This window comes from Nelusetta ayraudi, unplaced genomic scaffold (assembly GCF_046127955.1).
Source record: "Nelusetta ayraudi isolate G7.1 ecotype Tasmania unplaced genomic scaffold, CSIRO-AGI_Nayr_v1 ptg000032l, whole genome shotgun sequence".
In the NCBI taxonomy this organism is placed as follows: domain Eukaryota; kingdom Metazoa; phylum Chordata; class Actinopteri; order Tetraodontiformes; family Monacanthidae; genus Nelusetta; species Nelusetta ayraudi.
The window spans coordinates 370619-390846 of NW_027466082.1; the positions used below are offsets into that span (position 1 = coordinate 370619).

At 47.4% G+C, this 20228-nt stretch overlaps 1 protein-coding gene across 5 annotated transcripts; it reads left to right on the top strand.

Annotated features, from left to right (window-relative positions):
- Positions 1-12: 12 nt before the first annotated feature.
- On the top strand, positions 13-19504 carry mllt1a (MLLT1 super elongation complex subunit a). Of its 5 annotated transcripts, none has more exons than XM_076031242.1 (12): positions 13-353; positions 4369-4549; positions 5207-5289; positions 6206-6349; positions 7271-7396; positions 8143-8832; positions 10484-10571; positions 10964-11123; positions 11625-11724; positions 12216-12293; positions 12644-12715; positions 13480-19504. In XM_076031242.1, exons 1-12 carry the CDS (start codon positions 342-344, stop codon positions 13606-13608), a joined length of 1863 nt encoding a protein of 620 aa, XP_075887357.1. In that variant the 5' UTR covers positions 13-341; the 3' UTR covers positions 13609-19504. The 5 variants fall into 5 exon arrangements, with proteins under 5 accessions (XP_075887357.1, XP_075887356.1, XP_075887358.1 ...); XM_076031241.1 differs by having other exon boundaries at positions 14-353; positions 10481-10571; XM_076031243.1 differs by having other exon boundaries at positions 14-353; positions 10481-10571; positions 12216-12284.
- Positions 19505-20228: the final 724 nt, after the last annotated feature.

The window sequence follows — 20228 nt, forward strand, 5'->3', positions numbered from 1 at the left end:
TGCATTTTACGAGTGAAACGGAGCCGTGGCCATTGGGACAAGTTCGCTGTCACTCGAGAAAACCACCAGAAAACGCATCAATTGTATTAGCGGCTCAGTGTCGCGCCCGCCTCTTACGCGATTCGATTGGTCGCTTTCAAGAGCGCTTGAATCTTGGGCGCCTCCGATTGGCCGAGGGAGCTTTCTGTTTTGGTTGCCTGCCAGCGGCCGTCTGGAAGGGGAGGGAGCCGTCTGCCTTCCGCTTCTGGGCTGGATTGACACACAATGAGGAGCAGAGGCTGGCGAGACGCTCCGCAAACGCCGCTGTAAATAAATACAACAATCACTGAGGCCGGAGAAAGATGGAGAACCAGGTACGTGTGGTTTTTGCGTGTCGTGCGGAATGGGAACTTTTTTCCCCCCCTGGAGGAAGTGCCTTGCAGGACGCTGCTCGCTGGCCGGGTCGGAATGAATCCTCTGTTCTGCTAGCCAGGCAGCAGCAGCAGCAGCAGCAGCAGGAGGAGGAGGAGGAGGAGGTGGTGGTGGTGGTGGTGGAGGAGAAGAAGAAAATGCTCCTGCTGCTGCTAATGAACTCGTAGTTGTTTGGCTCTGGAGCTATGCTAGCTGGCCACTCATACATCGGTATTTACCGCTAACTAGCTCGCTGCTGCTCCAGTCTCTCTCGCAGTGTTCGGCCAACCGCTTTACAAATAGCTCGTAGCCACACAACCGGGGCACACAAAGAGATCTACAAGCCGGTGTTTTTAGTTCCCTTGTCGTGTCGTTCCAAACGCCTCGGCGCACGTTGTTTTAAGCGGCGCCGAGGCCAATTTGAATCGATGTGTTTTTTTGTGTGTGTGTGTGTGTGTGAGTGCGGCGGCTAAAGCGGCGCTAGTTCCAGCAGCCGAGCCAGCACAGCACAGCACAGTGTCGGCCGTCGGCTAAAGGCTAATAAGAAGGAGCCGCTACAAGGCGCCGGGGAGGGGGAGAAAAAAAAAGATTTGTCCTCCAGGTTGGGCGGCTGGAGAGGCGGGGTGCTTGTCTCCACTACCACCGCCACCACCACCGGCGGCCTCAAGCCTCTCACAACACACCGCCACCGAGAGCGGCGGCGGCGGTGGACGTGCAACTTCTGGAGTCCCTCCGCACCGTCTCCCCAACAGTTGGTTTGCGTTAAGCACGTCCGGCGTAAAGCCAAAATACATGCAGCGTGGTCGGGAACGTTGAACTTGAGTCCAGCCTGGATTGACCACCCATGCACAGAGATAAAAGACCCCCATGTGCCTTTTTTTCCTCTTCTTCTTCTTCTTCCTTCCTTCCTCCTTTTTTGCCATCAACGTGCACGTTGCAAAGCCGGTGGATCCCACTCTTTTTTTTTTCTTCTTTTTTTTTTAAAATAAACTTTATTGCACGTTTTCTGTCATGGCTTTGGTAGAAAACAAGAGAAGTGTGCAATTGAAATAACGTGTCTGGTTACTGAATTGGGGGGGGGGGGGGGTTATTTCGTCAACGTGGTGTACTCCTCAAATGCCTGAGGTTATTCAAGACTTCAAATGGTTAGGGCCACACACACTCGCTCTCCTGCACTGCGCGTACACACACACACACACACACACCCTTGGAAAGTGGTTGAGCCACTTTCTTGGAACTTGTCCACATTCAGCGTTTGGCCCTTTGAAGTTTTAACTCGATTGGTGTGCATTTTATCCAGGGAAACCTCTGCCGCCGCCGATGGTCTAATAATAGTTGCGTTTGTGTGATGAAAGGTTGTTGTTATATTTGCATTGGATTGATTTGATTTGTCTTCGCAAATGCAATGACGCCTTGTAGTTTGTGCTATTGCAATGCACAGCAGTGCACATTTTCTGCATAAAGGGTTCGGTTATTGTTTTGTTTGTTTGTTTTGTTTATTCTTTCAATGAAACGCGGCACTTGTTTTATTGGAATTGTTGAATACTGCAATATCATAAGGTTGTGCCACAATATAATGCAGGATAAACGGTGTCAGGTCCAGACGCAACTTTCAGTAAAATGTTGTGTAAAATGCTGTTAGAAGCTGCAGTGCTGTTTGTCCAGCCATTGGAGCTGGACCTCAGCCCCACAGTGAGATCAGCGTGTCATGAGTTCGGCAAGGATGAGTGGCCGCGCAGCTTTCTACAATCCCCACACACTGGCCATGTTTCCAATCGTTGCTTATTTTCCCCCGGCCGCTCGCTGCCTGCCGTGCTATTTGTGACTCCTGTCCCGGCTCGGCGATTTGGACCGTGTTCCAGTGCAAGTAATTACTTTTATCTCTCCCCTCTCTCATGATCATCACCGAACACATCGGCCTCGGCGTTCAGCAACCTGTGGCTTCGTTAAGGCTCAGCAGCTGTCGTGATTTTCAATATTGCGTTTGCAGGGAAGCTTTTCACTTTTCGTTTCAACCCTTTGTTAGCGTAAACAGGTTGACATGGTCTCGAGGGACGTTTGCTAACACGTCAACTGGGAGGTAATTTTCCTCACTGAAGCCACACGCACAGCAATCCAATATTTGTGGGCTTGCTTTTGTCTGGTTTCTTATTCTGAGCCAGTTTCCTTTAGTCCCGCCTGGACTTTCTTTGTTTCACTGCCTGTGTCCAGGTTGAAATTTGGCGCTAGTAAGACCACCAGCTTAGCATTAATGAATCTTTTATCATGACAGGACGTCACATTAATTCAGACTGGACTTTCTTGATGTTATTTTCTATGCTTACTCTTCAAAATGTTGTTTAAAATGTTCCGCTACTCCGACAACTGGCTCAGTGCTTGAGTATCTCTCACCGCACTTGATGTATTAAGCTGCTGATGCCAAAACACAAATCAAAGTCCACCAATTTGTTTTTTGTTTTTCTCGTCCTTAAAACAATCAAAGGTGGAGTGAAAAATCCTGCAACGAATCCTCAGTGCATTTGCATCCAAACAGGTCTGGCCTTTGAATGGCGAATCAAGCGCTGGTCTCAGCTTTGATGCAAATGACCCCGCGTTGAATCTTTTTTACCTTTCTCAATGCTCCAGACTCACTGTCTGCACTCACCTCTTTAGACCGTCCCGGTTTTGATGGCGTCCCTGTCTACCCAGCCTCAGCGGTGCCCTCCTTGGCGGGGAGGGTTAGTCTCGTCCCTGATTGGAGGGACTCCTCCACCGCTGTGTGGTGGGTGTGGTGGAGTCTGGAGTTTAAGGGCATTACTGCCACAGAATTGTCGGGCAGAGTGCCAGCCAGTGTGTGTGTGTGTGTGTGTGTGTGTGTGTGTGTGTGTGTGTGTGTGTGTGTGTGTGTGTGTGTGTGTGTGTGTGTGTGTGTGTGTGTGTGTGTGTGTGTGTGTCTGTCTGTCTGCCTCTGTGTGAGAGAGAGAGAGAGGGAGGGAGAGAGTGCCAGACCAGCTCATCTCAATCCAGTCCCTTCTAATCCTCCCACTCAGTCCCAGCTCACGAGCTGCTCTCTGTCGGGGCCAAATCCCCACATTCTTCACTCGTCCCCTCTTGGACATAAAGTGCCTTTCTGTCCCCCCCCTCCAACACCTTCCACCCCCTCCGCTCGCCCGTCGCCCGTCTCCGTAGCCTCTTCACACGGATCGTCGCGGTGGTCATTCGCTCGTCCCACCGCGGCGGTTATTGTTGTTGTTGTTGGTGGAGCGAGGTAGCCCGACAGCGTTGCCCCTCTTGTGGACGAACCCCTTTGGAGATCTGCCGGCTTGGGCCAGCTAATCACCCCTCCACCCCGACCCCCACCACCATTCACCCACCTGGAGCGTCGCCACACCGGCCCGGCTTTGTGTCTGGGCCAAGTGTTTAGCCTGTCCTCGGGAGTGTAAAGTTCACACACTCAAAATAGAGATGGAGAGTTTGCGCCGCTCAAAGCGCCATCACAGGCAAATTAATGTTGGCTTTTGATTTGATCTCGCTGCCAATTTTGCTCGCGTTTGTTCCTGGTTTTGCAAAGTGTCAAAGCCTCCACGTCATTGGAGGCAGGTCAACGTGTCTAATTGTCTAATAATAACAACTTCATTTGTTGCTCATTGTCTTGTAGACTTGTTCGGCGGCGCGTCAGAGGGCAAACGTATCCAGGGCAGATTCCCCAGGGCAGATGTGTTAGTTCTAAACCCGGTTGTAGCTTATCCACATGTCCACATTGTTGCGATGATGGAAAAAGGAAGACGCTTGCATCAAGCAAGAGATTGCTTCAGATTTCTACACTGAATAGAAACCAGGCGGCTGCACAGATTTACCGCCGTCTAATTCTTCTCCCTCCCTGATCTCATTCAACCCAGTGCGTCCTCTCTGCACTTGCACTTCATAATTCACAACATCCCGAGGCCCCGCTTGTGCATCAGTGTCTGAGTTTGTTTGTTTCCGTCCGTCCCTATTCAGTGCACGGTGCAGGTGAAGCTGGAGCTGGGCCACAGAGCTCAGCTGAGGAAGAAAGTGACATCGGAAGGCTTCACCCACGACTGGATGGTGTTTGTCCGAGGGCCGGAGACCGGAGACATCCAGCACTTTGTAGAGAAGGTCGTCTTCCGCTTGCACGACAGCTTCCCCAAACCCAAGAGAGGTGAGACGGGAAGAAAACCTGCAGTGCACACGCCAAAGTCTCATTATTGACAATTGTCTATATTTTAAGTTTTTGCAAAAACTCGGTTTTCACTCCTTCATGACGAACTGGTTACCACAGTGACTTGGTGCTGCTCGTTTCTGGGATTTTTAGATTATTGCTTTGATTATTCACACACTTTGAAACAAAAGACTAATAATCATTCTCATTTTCTGAATATTTCATCAACGTGTTTAATGAAATTCTTTAAAAACTTGATGAGGTTATTACTGATAATAATGAAGAAGAAAATTTTTTTTTTATGAAACACTCCTCATGTTCTCAAGTTAGGCCTCCGATTAATTGGAAATCACAATTCTATTAATTTGTCCCCTTTTTATTGAGTCACTTATCCTCAGAAAAATTCTCTCTTCGGTATTATGAGAAACGTGACGTCCCGCAAGCGGCGCTGAATCGCGGCAGGAGGACGCTGGGGGACCCTGTCGCTGCAACGGCCCGCGCGGCTGTCCAAACAAAAACAAACAGAGCGGCTCGGGTTACCCCACACGTGTAATTTATATGCCATTCAGGGTGCTCCAATTTATCCTCGGAGAAAAGCGGCTTTTTTATGATATCACAATCGGAGCAGTGCTCACGCGCTTTGCCTGTTGTCCGCAGTATGCAAGGAGCCACCGTACAAAGTGGAGGAGTCGGGCTACGCAGGCTTCCTCATGCCTATTGAGGTCTACTTCAAGAACAAGGTGAGTTGGAGTGGCGGCGGCACGAGAGAAGAGCACCGGAGTCTCACTACAGTGCTTGAACATTTTCCCAGACTGAACGGAGGACTCACAATACGCGTCCCGACGTGGTTTCTATCACGAGCTGCGTTTCCATTACGGCTTTTCGCAGAATAAAAGCGATGTTTCTAAAATTTCGACAAAAGTACAATTGCGGTGTTTACGCTGGAGTGGTGTGAAACGCATAGTCTGCTTACGTCTGTTTGCTGTCAAGAACGGTTGTTGTATTTTTCTCTTCGATTACTTGTAAATAGATATTCCTCCTCCTCCTCCGTCCAAACGCAACGCGGCATTTTCACTCGAAGTGAACTGGTCACGTGACCACGTACGTCACGTCCGGTGACGCGTAAATGTGGAAAAAGTCTTTCCGTTTGTTTGTTTAGGTTTTGTGCAATTCTAGGGGTAATGGAAACGCAGCTACTCATTACCATCCAAACAGGTCGTGCTGACTTTTCATATTATAATTTTTTTTTTTTTTTTACTCCCATGAGTTGCACAGCTGTTAAAGGGTTGATAACGGGGAGAACTGACAGAGAAAAAAAAAGTCAAGCTGGTAGTCGTGTTGAATGATATCGCCTTATGTCAATAGCAACAGCCATCAGTAGTCTGCATGTGCTGCAGAATGTGCCCTCATACGTTTTGCTCCTCTTCACCTGTTTAAAGAATGTTGTGTAACTGCTTATCAGTGTGCTACTCCAGCTTATTATCTCCTTTATTGACCTTCAGGGTTCAGTCATTCAGCTTTTCTATCTCAAGTTGTGAAACACGCGAGCGCTTGGAGGGAAAGGCGTGCGAGCAGGAAGACAAACACAGCAATTTGTTTGCATGCCTGCCGCCGCCGGGAGACTAAAACCGTCTCTAATATTTGTTTCTACCTCAGGAGGAGCCAAAGAAGGTGTTTTTCAACTACGACCTTTTCCTCAACCTGGAGGGCAACCCGCCAGTCAACCACCTGCGCTGTGAGAAGCTCACGTTCAACAACCCCACCAAAGAATTCAGAAGGAAGCTGATCAAAGCCGGAGGGGTGAGGCTTCCCTTTTGCATTGTGGCCGCACGAAAAAAGGCACTTGTGCTCGGAGGCCTGGTTGAGAGTGCAAGTGATTTGTGTTCTGTAGTTGGTCGTGCTGTGGCTGTTGCCTTCCCTCCTGCCCCGCCCTTCCCTGCCCTGCCCTGCCCTGCCCTGCCCAGGCAGGGTAGAATCCCAACAACTCAGCCCAAGGTCTCAGTTTGGGCCTCGCGCCTTTGCAAAGGCTTCCACACTAGATGAAAAACACAGATTAAATGTGGGCCCTTTGAGTCAACACCAACTAGCTGACATTAAGACGCACAGCCTCTGGTGCACGAGACAAAGCAAACGGGACAAAGAGCTGACTTTTATTATGAGGCAATAAACCCAATGTTGCCACACACAAAGGAGCACACAAATTCCCAAACCCACTAAACGGGACGTGCGTCTTGCTTTTCTTTGATTTACTTGTTTATTTAATTTATTATTTTGCAGAAATGCTCCTCAGCCTTATCTACTCTATAACCTTCGAGCTTACTTCATTTTTTTTGCAGTCCTCTGGGAGTCACAGTTATTTCCACCTTTTATGTGCAGGTTTTTATTCCGCCGTGTTGCTTTTAAATGCGCATTTGCTCAGATAATTCAACCTTCAACCAGAGATGTCAATGATTAAACAAGCTGTTGGAATGCTCTGCCTGTGAGTCAGAGAAAATGAATGAGACCTAAACAGACTGGACCAGGGACGACCATAAACTCCACCAATTGCCGCATTTCTCCGCTTTGTCAGCCCCCTTGCAGTGTGTGTGTGTGTGTGTGTGTGTGTGTGTGTGTGTGTGTGTGTGTGTGTGTGTGTGTGTGTGTGTGTGTGTGTGTGTGTGTGTGTGTGTGTGTGTGTGTGCCTGCTACAACTCTCCACACTAAAACTCGGCTTAATTTCAGATATTAGTGGTTCCAGAGGGGGCTGAAGCCGTGTCGAGGCCCAGTCCCGACTACCCCATGCTCCCCACCATCCCCCTCTCTGCCTTCTCAGACCCCAAGAAGACCAAGACGTCTCATGTATCAAAGGTTCGTTCATTTGCCAACAAAAACCTCAACCTGGGTTATCTCTCTCCAGCGCTGCCCGCTGGCCACGCATTTCCATCATTTTGCCAAACAGTCTCACACCTCAGTTTCATACAGATCTTTATTTGTGGCACCGTCCCGTGCCTTTTCTTTTTTCTCTCTCTTTTTTTTTTTTTTTTTTTTTTTTAGAGCGTTGTGCCCCCTCCATCTCCTCTCCCGCCGCCCAGTCATTCTTTATAATAAGCTGACTCATTTTTAATCATTGCCAGCTGCTTTGAGCATCTGTGCACGTGTGGTGAATTTCTGGGCAAGCGGTTCTGCTTAAACAATGGACGCATGAAACTAGAAAAGATCTTAAAGTTTTGGAATTCATTTAACATCAATGTATTCAAAATTAATAAATGTTCCTCCAATCCACATTTGGAGAAATTATTTATTTAAAAAAAAATCCCGACATACTCATGAGTACTGCAGTCACTTTTTGCCAATGATTAACCTCTAATCTGTGCCTATTCTCAATTTTCTTCTTTTTTGTTAGACTGCTCACAGAGAAAATTGTTATTTTAATGAACCCAAGTGCTTGATTTGACATCTGGATGGCTGTAAATTACGCTGAAGTACAGGCCAGACTGGCCGGACGTTTATGAGGTCTTAGGGCAGCTGAGCTCGTATACTTTTAGGGGGGGGCCTTTTGTTGCATGCTTGAAGAGTAAATTGTCCATGACAGCTCCGTTGTTTTCTCTCTCCAGGAACCCAGCAAAGAAGGAAGTGGTGGCAGCAGCAAAGGGCCCAAACCACACAAACTGACCAAGGAGCACCGCGAGCGGCCCAGAAAAGACTCTGAGAGCAAAGCCTCGTCCAAGGACGACAGGGACGGCGGCAGCAAGAGCGGCCGCGACCCTTCCTCCTCCTCCTCGTCCTCGAAAAAGCCGTCGGAGATCAAAGTAAAAGATGAAGTCAAGGTCCTACCCAAGGCTGCCTTCAAAGAGCCCAAGCTCACCCTGAAGGAGTCAAAGATGGAGGGCATGTCCCCTAAAGGAGGGGGGGCAGGGAGCGGAGGAGGAGGAGGCGGAGGAGGCGGCGGCGGAGGAGGAGGAGGCGGAGGAGGTGGAGGCGGCGGCGGGGGAGGGCCAGTGGAGTCCAAGGCCCCGGGCAAACGACCCTCCACCGTGGAGTCTCCCAAACCCAGCGCCAAGAAGCAGAAGAAGAGCAGCTCGGAGGGGCCAAAGGTGGCGGCCGGCGGCGGGACCTTCACCGGAACCTCTCCTCGCGTTTCCTCCTCGTCGGCGGCCAGCCAGGCCTACACCGAGAAGAAACCCACCAAGGAGAAGGGTCGCTGGGCCAAAGGGAAAAACGACGCGCTGGAGCCCAAGGAGCCCAAGAAAGTTCCCGACTCGGAAGATTCCAATTCGGAGGACGACGGCTCGTCCAAGTCGGAGGTATGACGGCATCTCGGGAGCCTCGTGTCACCATTTGTTATGCGTTTTACCTTGCATGTCGTTGAATGTCAGGGAACTGTGAAACCACTTGATAGCCCGGCGTTATAACGTGTCACATTTGGTTTGCACTTCAAATAACGGAAAGGCTGAATACTGTCCCTTTAATGCAAGACGTGAGTTTGTGACTGATCCGCATTTAAGCAAAAACGCCGGCTAATATTAAGACCTCAGAAGTGAATATCAAACTAAACAGCATAATCATGAAAAATGTCCTTGGTTTTGCCTCTCGCAGCTCATTTTCTGTAATTCGCTCAGACTCCAGGCTCATTTGGTTTCGGTGGCGACGGGTGGAACGTTAAGGACGCTGTGACACTGCAGGCTTGTGGGCCGAGCAGGACGTCTCAGGAGCGCTTTAAAATAATTTCATCTGGGACGAAGGTTCACTCGGGAGGTTTAATTGAATTTTGCCGGTCAAAGGTCAATGGATAGGTATGCCACACTGCCATTGGGTCTGTCATGTAGATCTGTAGCGTTGTAGTCCACCAAACGCTGGTGGCCTCGCTCATATTGGCTTTTGGCTATTGTCAGTGTGATTATATTTGTTGAAGACGGGGCTGCGCGATTAATCGGAATTAAAAAAATAAATGAAAAAAAATCTCGATCTCGATTCTGCTATTACGCAATTGAATTCGATTCTGCCACATTTTTTATTCTGGACGTCAGCCTCTTTCTCCCTAACAAATGGCAAGGCAACGATAGACCACGTGACTAAAAATAAAAAAAAACGGCTAACCGCCTGCTAGAGGCGTTGTGTGATAAATAAAAAAAACAAACAAACAAAAAAAGACACTTGAAAAAAGCGAAAATGAAACTTGGCCATGTAGCAACTGGCCACTGTCCTCACGCAGAACGTAGTAGCATTTTTCGATGGGGTGTAAAAATGACGCAACGGCGCCCCGTGCCGACAGGAAAGTTGCAAATGGACGAGCAAAGACGAACGCACGCTGATGGCGGCCAAAATGAAAAGCAACTCTTTTTACTTGTGCGCCCTCTGCACGATGAGCTGTGTGCGCCCACAGCCTCCAGACCGGAGAACAGCAGTGTGACTTGAGTCACAGCTGGTTAATGTGGCACTTTATTGTCACTGCAGCTGCAACATTTGTCACCTTTTATCTTTTATGCCGCGATTTTATTCTATTAACCCTCTTCTATTTATGTCCTCTTTTACCACCCGTTTCTTTTCCCTTGTAGTGCTGTGATCCCATTGGGGATCGATGGAGTATTATTATCCTATCTTGTACCGAAGAAGGGTTCTCATTCTGTTCTACGGATTCCAATAAGACCATGAGGGTGAAAATAGAAACGCGCTTGCAGTGTTTTTGCCCTAATGGCAGCGTAGCAGGCTAACGCCACAAAGTGCAACATCACAAAGGGTGTTGTCATATCAAAGGTCATGTTTTGCTTACAGTAGTAGATCCACTATTAAGGAGCACATGTGCGTCCTATCATCTTACACACAGTGAAATACCTTTTCAAAATGTGTGTACATAGGAGAAGATAAGAGGCTGAAGTTTAGCTTTATTCCAGAATCCTGCAACCCTACAATGCAGTCATCCCTCTTTTTTGTCTCTTCCTTTGTCCTCCGCAGCAGTCGGCCCCTTCGAGTCCCTCCAACTCCAGCTCAAGCTCTGACTCCAGTTCAGATTCAGACTTTGAGCCTGGACAGAAACAAGGGCAAGGTAGACAAGACACTTCATCACTCATCGTACACACACACACACACACACACACACACACGCACACACAAGCACCTGTCAAATCTCAGCTCTAAGTTGATAGACTTTTCCATTGTCCCTTCCTGAGTAACCTGGGCTCTCTTGTCTCATGTTTGTCCTTCTGAACAGACCGAGTGATTACTTTAATTAAATAATGAACCTGGTCTGACCAGTCTACACTTATTCCTAGAATCTGGAGTTTTTATCTACTTGTACAATGTACCAGGTTTTTGTTTTTTGTTTTTCCAAAGCAATGAAGCAGTCAGGTCGTAGTGTTTTCCTCAGAGTTTCGAGTCATCGGGGTCAAGGATCACCTGACTCTCCCTCGTCTCCCCCCCTCTCCCTCCCCCTGCCAGGCCCTCTCCGCTCCATGGTGGAGGAGATCCAGTCGGAAGAGTCTGACGACGACGACAGCAGCTCAGAGGAGGAGACGCCCATCAAGACCAACCCCCCCAACCGCGACTCTCGGTCCGTCTCCCTCAAGTTTCCCTTTAAAGCACCGGACCCCCGTTGTTCGTGTGTATCATCCAACTGTGTTCCCCTCGTCTTTTAAATCAGTGGTTCTCCTCTGGCGGAGTCTCAGGACCCACGTTTTTGTCTTTGTCATGAAGTTGAGACCCAAATTTATTCCACAGCACTCGACTTCACTCCGCAAAAATAAAAACGCTAAATTAATTATCAAAAATGATTTCTAGTAAAGAAATTATTTCGCTTATTGAAATGAATTGTGTGTCCTGCAAAACAAATGTCAACAAATATGTGTGTATATGTGTATATCTACATATATGCGAGGGGAGCGCTCACAAAGCTGCAACCCAATCAAAACAGCCCCACTTTTGGGTCGCGCCCCACCAGTTGAGAAACGCTGTTTTAAATGAATCTCGGTTGGCAAAAACAGAGTGAATTTCTGAAATCCTGGGTGCGGCCGCCCCATCCAGTCAGCGTTTCCTCACAGTGCGCCCGATGTGTTGTGTCTGTGTGTGGCTGACCTCTGACCTTTGCCTCCCCCCCCGTCAGACTGAGCCTGGACAGCGAGAGTGACAGCAGCGACGGCTCGCACAGCCCCAGTCGAGACCCCGCCCCTCCCCCACAGAAACACAACTCCTCCAATAACAAAGTAAGTCGGCTCTCATTTCACTGCCTGCTTTGAAATACGCTGACAAGAAAATAAAGTGGCGGCCGCGTGACGCTCACATTGTTAAAGACGGACCCCGTTTTTGATGAAGTTTCCCAGCTGCATTTTGGTTTTGTCACCAGCGGTGTGTTCAGTTTCCCGAGGCGCTCCCAACGCGTGCTCAAACACTGGTTTTTGTGCGAAGGTTTTGTGGGCCTTTTAATTTGAGTTGTGTGGTAGTTTTACAGCAAGTATAATGTTTGACAATCTGTTTTTATAGCAGCAGCATAGAAAAGCCAAAGAATATTTGGCAAGGTGTGAATCTAGATATACTTTATGTTTCTTGTTATAATTTTGTCTGCTCGATTTTGTCCGTCATAAAAAAAAAACAAAAAAAACAAAACAATCCCTGTCTCACGTTCTTGCCTTTTCTCCCTGGTGTTCTTCTCTTCCATCTTTCTGCCCTCTTTCTCCCGCCACTGTGTTTCCTGCAGGTTTCAGGCAGAAAGAGCCCAGATTCCTCGTTCCGCTCGGAGAAGGTGTTGAAGAAGGGATACGACAAGGTAGGAAGGGTAAATCAACATTTTTGCTTCTACTCTCACCCTCACACATCATCATCATCATCATCGTCATCCTCACGTTTTAGCAGCTGCTTGGCCAATGGAAATTATCCTTCAAGATCATTGCAAGTAAATTGATGTAATGTAACGTTGGGATTTGATTCTTGAAACTATCATTTCGCTTTTTCTCTTTTAACTTATGAAATTGTTAGGTTAATCCCACCTAAACAACTGTAAGCTACATATTTTTTTGGGGGGGTAAATTTTGAAGCCAGAATTTAATATATGATCGAATCAATTGTAAATAAGTATTACCTGGCTGGACACTTTTGCGGATGATGACGTTCACTATGTGTCCGCAGGCCTACACAGAAGAACTGGTGGACCTCCATCGCAGACTGATGGCTTTAAGGGAGCGCAACGTCCTGCAGCAGGTCTGTGTTCATTATTATTCCTCACGCTTCGCTGCTACAGCAACCTGTCAGACCGGTCAATACAGTAATGCGGCCCGGTCTGAACCGAGCCAGATCCCATTTGGACACTTGCTAAAAACGGATTTGAGATGGAATCTGATTTGAATCCGATTCGCCTGCAGTCTGAACGCAGCCGTCGTCGCCTTGAGCTTTTAAATGTAAAGGCTGACGACGCTTTCATAGGTCGGCAGGCTGATGTCTCCTACTCTCTGGCAGTGTTCAGAAGACAGTCAAACCGTGGGTTAGTTACATACAGGACCTACCCAGAAAATTAGAATCTCCTGAAAAGGTTGCTGTGTTTCTGCAATTCAACTTAAAAGGTGAATTTGACATATTATATAAACAAATAATATGCAAATCAATATATTTCAAGTTTTTATTTCTTCTTGTATTTTGCTGATCAGGTCTTGCAGCTTTAAAAGAAAAATCTCAAATTTTAGTACCTGTGTGTGTATATATATATATTTAAATTTCACCAGTAACCTTTTCCCATGGACTTAAGATACATTTAAAAAATAACATGATATCGTTCGATGAACGTGCAACCACTCAAGCCCAAGCCTTGGAGTTGCATTAAGAAAACGTTAATTATAGTCTGTTGAAGTAAATAGTCAGCAGAGCGTTCTGGCATTTGTAGTATCGCCATGTAATGACGCTGCGGGCCACATTTGGCCGGCGGGCCGGAGGTTGACACCTATGACACAGGCACGCGTCTGTCCCTGCAGATTGTCAACCTGATCGAGGAGACGGGCCACTTCAACGTCACCAACACCACCTTTGACTTTGACCTCTTTTCACTGGACGAGTCGACCGTCCGCAAACTACAGAGCTACCTGGAGGCCACGGCCACGTGACAGGAAGGACGCGCCGCCGCCGCCGCCGCCTCTCCGCCCCCCCGCCTCCCTCCCTCCTCCCCCCTCCGCCCGCACCTCCCCCTTTTTTTCCTGAGAAAACGAAATGAAAAAAACAGAAAAGGAAAGGAAAGGAAGGAAGGACGGACGGACGGACGGGGGTGAGTAGCCGCAGCATCTGTGGCAGCTGCCTGGCAGGCCCGACGGAGAGCCGCCGCTGAGCTGCCACACCGACCACGGGAAAAACACGCCAACAATCACAAGCACACACACACACACACACACACGGAGAGGCGTCACCTCTGGGGGAGGGGGGACGGTTGGTGGGTGGGTGGGTGAGGGAGGGTGCGGGGTCGGGGGGCAGAGTAGCTGACCAGTCAGGATTTTTCACTACACATCTCTTTTGTTTTTTCGAGAGCTGCAGGACACGGCCCTCCTCCTTCCCCCTCCTCTGCCTCCTCCTCCTCCTCCTCCTCCTGCACTCATTCTTGCTCCCGCCTTTGCAAAACCAATACTTCCCCTCTCCTCCTCCTCCTCCACTCCTCCCCCCTTCCTCTCACTTCACACGCACACACTCCTCGCTCAGCACCCCCCCCCCCCCATCTCTGTCAGCTGGAGCTCATTTCTCTCCCCGCATACACTCGAGTCTTGTGCGTGCGCGTGTGTGCGTGCGTGAAAGTGAATTCCCGTCGGAGAGATTGTCGTCCGTGCGGTTACCGACTTTGTTTGTTTGTTTTTGCAAAAAAAAAAAAAAAAACATAAAAACTCCAGCACAAGCAGCCGCACATTTATTTCCCCCCCCCCCCCCCACCTGACGCAGCAAAGCGAACGCAGACTCGGGCAAAGCCGCCACTTGAAACGTTCTCAAGCCACGGCCCAACATTAAACACGCTGTCGTAACACTATCGTCTTATCGTAAACACAGTTCATTTATGGATTTGTCAACTTTTATGCTTCCAGTGGGAGTGCGAGCGGAGCGGGGGTGGGGGGGGGGAGGAGGAGGATATAAAAGCTGATGAATATTGCTTCTTTTTTTAAAAAAAAAAAGAAAGAAAAAGGTCTTCATAAAAAGGTCGTAAATACTCATAATTAACAAAACACTCGGTGACGGTGCAACCTAACTTGCTTTGTGTCATAATCGAGTTATTACATTCACCTGACGTTGCTGTCAAGTTGTTTAGGTTTGTGGGTGTTCGCCTCCCTACGCAGCCTGATGCACCACACTGTGTGTGTGTGTGTGTGTGTGTGTGTGTGTGTGTGTGTGTGTGTGTGTGTGTGTGTGTGTGTGTGTGTGTGTGTGTGTGTGTGTGTGTGTTGCGATGAGGTTTCTCTGTTGCTCATACATTTGAATGCACGTGTTTCTCTCTTCCACTTCCTCACTCAGCCTTGACCCTCCCCCCATCAGCCCTCACCCCCTACCTCCATACCCACCCACCCACCCCCACTCACACACACACACACACACAACCTTGCATTGCCGTGCATGAAAGGGCTCGTCTGCTCATGCCCAGAGCGGTGGAGGATCGCTCCCCAATTGCCTTCTGAGTGGTGGGTCGGATGGGGCTTTAAAATACAAACACATACACACACACACACACACACACATATATATATATATGTATATGTATGTGTATATATATATATATACATATATATATATATGTGTATATGTGTGTATGACGGAGTGGTAAAACGTAGCCATACTTGTCTCCCAGAATCCAAAAAAATAATAATTAAAAAAAACAACAAAATAATGCAGGGGCCATGCTTTTTTTTTTTCTTCTTCTTCTCTTTTTTTTTTTTTTCACATTTTATTTTTCTACAAGTGCATTTTGTGTATTTATTCCCGGGCGGCGGCGGCGAGAAAATAACCTGTGAGCGATGAATGTATATTGCTTTTACTTTTCTACGGCGAGCAACAGCCCCGCTAGAGTGCCTTTTCCTGCGACTCGCAGCGCGCGAGGGGGGGGTGTGCGCTCTGTTTAGCCATGGTCACACAAATTGGGAACGCCCCCCCCCCCCCTCCACCACCACATCCCCTCCCCTCAACCCCCACCTTCGAGAGGAAGACAAAGTGTTAAATAGGATGTCTAATTATGGAGAATATCCTGTATTGTCTTAAATGGCTCCCATTCCTGCTCTCTTGCTCCCCCTGTGTCTTTCTCCTGCTGTTGCCATCTCATAGGTGACTTCCCCCCCCCGCCTCTTACAAATCTGTAATATCACTGTTTATTCACTGCTGGTGGTCATGAGTTTTTAGTTCCCTGCTTCCTGAGATTCGATTTAGTGTTTTTTTTAAAAGAGGGGAGCGTGAGTTGATTGGCGGCGGCTGCTTCTACCGTGCTGTACGGACGTTGCTGAATGGCCTTCCCTCTTTGTAACTGCTGGTGGAGCGAGTCGTATACCAAGTAAAACCAAGTAAAACCAAGTAAAAAAAAAAAAAAAAACGGCCCTAGTGCCACTTGCAAAATAAGCTGAACACGCTGCTTGTCGTCTCTGAACGGGTCTCACAAAGCCCGGCTTTCTCAAGCCAGGAAATTCCACGCTGCTCAAAAAATTCACTCTCAAAAGTTGTTTGCGAGACGTAACGCGCGTCTCTCGTCCAACTGCCCAGAAGCTTATCAACGTTTAACGACGCGTACTCCGAGAAAAGATGCCGATGCGCCGTGAAATGGATTTCGAGTATGTAAGAAAAACAATTTTTGGGACGTCGTCCTCGGTGAAATCTCTCCACATTATGGGATGGCCGGAGGAATAAGAGCGCTTCGTGTTGCGGTTGAACTCTAAGTGCGCTGAACTCCTCTGCACGGCCGTATCCTGTAGTGCGTTGATTCATGGCCGAGGAGCGTGCGCAGTGAAGAATACGCATGGAGACTGTTCGGCCCACTGTCTCCGGCTGGGAGTTTTTACGGCTACAGATCAGCGTGACTGTAGATTCTTTTCTCCTTCTTTTTCTTTTTTTAAAATACCAAACATGTTGCTGATGTTGACAGTGAAGGTTTTACGTTGAGTTTTCAGGAAGCGCCCGTCCTTTCTCCCTTTTTATCTTCCAGCTCTTTCACTTCATGCGTCTCACCGACTCCTTTACCTCCATGTGTAAAAGCTCTTTAGTTTCCTCGTAGCGTCTCCTAGATAGCGCCTCCCTCCCGCGACTCATTGAATATGAACTTATGCTGCTATTCTGACAAATTCACCCAAAAGGGATCCACGCTTCTATCTACGTACTTGCGTGCGTGCGTACGAGCGGCGACGTGTGAAATCGACGCGCCGCGGCTTCCTGCGTGGCCTTCAAAGTGCCAACGAGCAGCGACCCGGCCGCCACAGAGCGGGCTTTGTGAGACCACTTTCCCGGATGGCAAGTGTTAAGTTGCCTCTTGATTCAGGCCCCTGGTGTGTCGCTTCCTGCGACCCCCTCCAGGCTAGACTCACACATCACACTCTCACACACACACACACACACACACCTCCACAAAGCAATTTCCTCCCTCCTGCCTCGTCCTCTGTTCTCTGTCTGCCATCAGTGTTTGGATTCGGACTCTTAAAGCTTTAACACTTGGTTCTCCGACTCTCTGCTGCCTGTTTGCCTGGCTGCCCAGCTGGCTGACTGGCTGACTGCACACTCGTCCCACCCTCGCTGTCGCACGCACCTCGGAGAAAAAAAAAAAGAAAGGAAACCAACAAACGAGAATAACACGTGAACTACCAGGAACCTTGCCACCTTATGTGCCCTGCAGTAACCCCACCTCCTGCCTCCTGCCCCGCCCCTCGCTCTCTCAAGGTTGTGCCTCTCTGTCCAGGAGAAACTCGAGGCTGCTGAACTCTCAACGCTCCTGCACCTGCGAGTGCTTTTGATCGGAAGGGTTTTGTTTTTGTTTCTGTTTTTTTTTTTTTTTTTTCCTTCTTTCTCAAACAGCGACCTTCCTCACCTCTTGTCTGCGCGTCGGTGCGGGAAGTTTAAAGTCCTAGTCCATGAACTCTGACCTTTGACCTGGCATTCATTCAGTTCCTTCTCGTGGTGGTTTTGCGAAGGGGGGGAGGAGGAAGGGGATTAACATGGGGACCGAGGAGAAGCACCCCCCTCCCCCTCCCGCTGTCTGGCCACAGTCAACGTTTTATTTATGGACCTCTGCACTTTTGGCTGTGATGAATTCAGTACTAAAGTAGTTACCTAAACTGTATTTTTAAGGATTTTATACAATATTTACATGCAATACAATACAAATTGATTTGTTTTTCTTTTCCTTTTGCCAAGTTTTTTTTTGTTTGTTTGTTTTTTATTTAATTGTGTCTATTTTTTGGCATGATTTGTTGCTTATATTCAAAACAAATATGTCCATCGGATCTATTTTAGGCTGAAAATGTCGTAGGGGATGTTCCCTGCATGTTTTTGTGTGTGTCACGATTCTGATGACAGCTGAAAACCAAGAAGCAGGTGCTGGAAAATATTTGCTGGATGAGCTCAACTTCGATACCACCCGCCGCTTCCAGTAGGAGCAAGAGAACTAGACTGAAGGAAACGAGAAGTCTCCCCGTTCTGGTTTTTCACGAGAACTGTTGTGCAAAAATGTTCATTTTCTTTGTCACGTCACTTATGATTTTAGCGTCTTTTCTACGTGTTCATCTTAGTCTGTTTTGCAGAAGTCTATTACTTTGTTGTGTCATTACTTGAGCCTGAAGAAACACATCATAGGAAACAAGTCGGTAGTAGTCAAAGGGAGATGGAGAGTTCTGGAATCACTAGTAGTGGCAGAGATATAGGACAGTTGTAGCAAGTCAGCAGTTTATTTTTTAGCAACCATATACCTTTTCACTCAGTAAATGGGACAATATTAACAGCTGTCATGGAAAATATGATCTGTCAACTAGACTTATAAAAGAAAAAAATTTAAAGTTCTGGCACACATGCCAAAATGTGCCATTTTTTGTTCTATATATATAAAAAAAAGATGGATTTAAAAATCTGCAGCTTTTACGAGTTTAATTTTTGGGACTCTCATTCATTCTGCCATGACAACAAATTAATGATTAATTAAATTCACCTTTTGGGTTATTTTTTTTTTTTTAAGTGACCCTGACTTCTCCACTGAGGATGATGGGTACTGTGGTGTTGAGATGTGTGTGCAATTCTCAAGTGAGACCCCAAAGCAAAATTTCAATAATGAATTTAAAAAGCTGTTTATCCAAAAGTAAAACCATGTTTCCATTTCAAGCGTCACTGAAGAACACATTGTGAATACGGAGAGCGGAGAAGGACACGAAACACTTGCGGAACCGTCCCCCTTCACTACTGTGAGCGGATCCGTGTGAGAAGTGCGTTTCAGCTGGAACTATTATATATATATCGAGTGTATATAATACAGCAAAGGTAGAATATCTACTGTGTGGATCATTGGGAGTTTAGACGCTGAAAATACAGAGCAAATGGTTCCTTGCAAACATGCTTTTGGGTGGATGGGGGAGGGGCAGTGCGCAGACGGCACTGTTCCTGTTGTCGGCGGTCGTCATGCTACGTCTGTGGCGGGGGCAGGGTTGCCTGTATTTATAAAGGTGTGACCTTTTTTTAAAGTTTGGGGAGGTAAAAAAAAAAAAGAAAAAATGGAAAAGCTCGGGATCCCAAATGTGTTTCATAGATGTGGTCCAAACTACGCTCGACTGGGGTAGAACAACGACAAAACATAACAAAACTGGATGGCAGAACAATTTGGTATTTTTGAAAATAAAGAAAATGTAAAAAAAAAAAAAAAAAAAAAGAGAGAAAAAAAAAGAAGTAAACTTGGCATTACAATGCCACCATGTGGCCGGTTTGATGCAAGTTGTTAACGAGGACAAACATGTTATTTTAATGTTATTTTTTATTTTGAAATCATATTATTAATAAAGTCATTAAGTACTGTTTCAACTGTGTCTCCTGTCGTTGGTGGTGCCGCGTGACCCGGTCAAGTGCTGTGTGACGGGTTCGTGTGGAGTTCATGTGGCGGCTCGGTCAGTTGCACGGCTGAGGGGTTAAAAGGACAAGCGGTGTATACTCATGATGCATCTACCATCTATCGAGGAACTGTCACTGGGCAAAATGGCCAATGATGACCAATAAGTTGTCCTCAGTGATGCAGCTCTGTTGTGAATACAGCCCTTACTGTTGCTGCTGTGGTGCTGCGGTAGTGCAAACCCACTTTTCCAGCGGTTCCTACAATAGGTGTCTCTTCAGTGTTCTGTGATTTTTTTATTTATTTTTTTTCCTTTTCAAATTTTTTTGCACTGCTTTTCTGAGAGTATATTAAAATATGCAGTTGTGAGTTCTCGGTTCTTTATGACGTGATGACTGCCACTTCAATTTTAGCCCAAAGTTCCTGCAAAAGGCTGAATAGACTTTTTTTCTTTCTTTTTTTCTTTGCAATCTCCAGGCAATATCTGGGGTGGGCAAACTTTTTCACTGGTGGGGGCCTCAATGGGCTCTACAATGTGACAGAGGGGCCTGATAGGAGGGCCTACATATTATGGGCTGTCCAAGATTCAATATTGTTTATTGGTTATGAGTACATGACGAGATTGAACGTTTGAGGTAGTTTTCGGCTAAAAACAAATGTCAAGCGCAATTGCTACAGGGTGGAGAGGAGGACAAACTA

Coding starts and splice junctions, on each gene's coding strand:
- mllt1a (XM_076031241.1), top strand. Junction 5,290..6,205: donor AGGTCTACTTCAAGAACAAG/GTGAGTTGGAGT, acceptor TTTCTACCTCAG/GAGGAGCCAAAGAAGGTGTT. Junction 7,397..8,142: donor AGACGTCTCATGTATCAAAG/GTTCGTTCATTT, acceptor TTCTCTCTCCAG/GAACCCAGCAAAGAAGGAAG.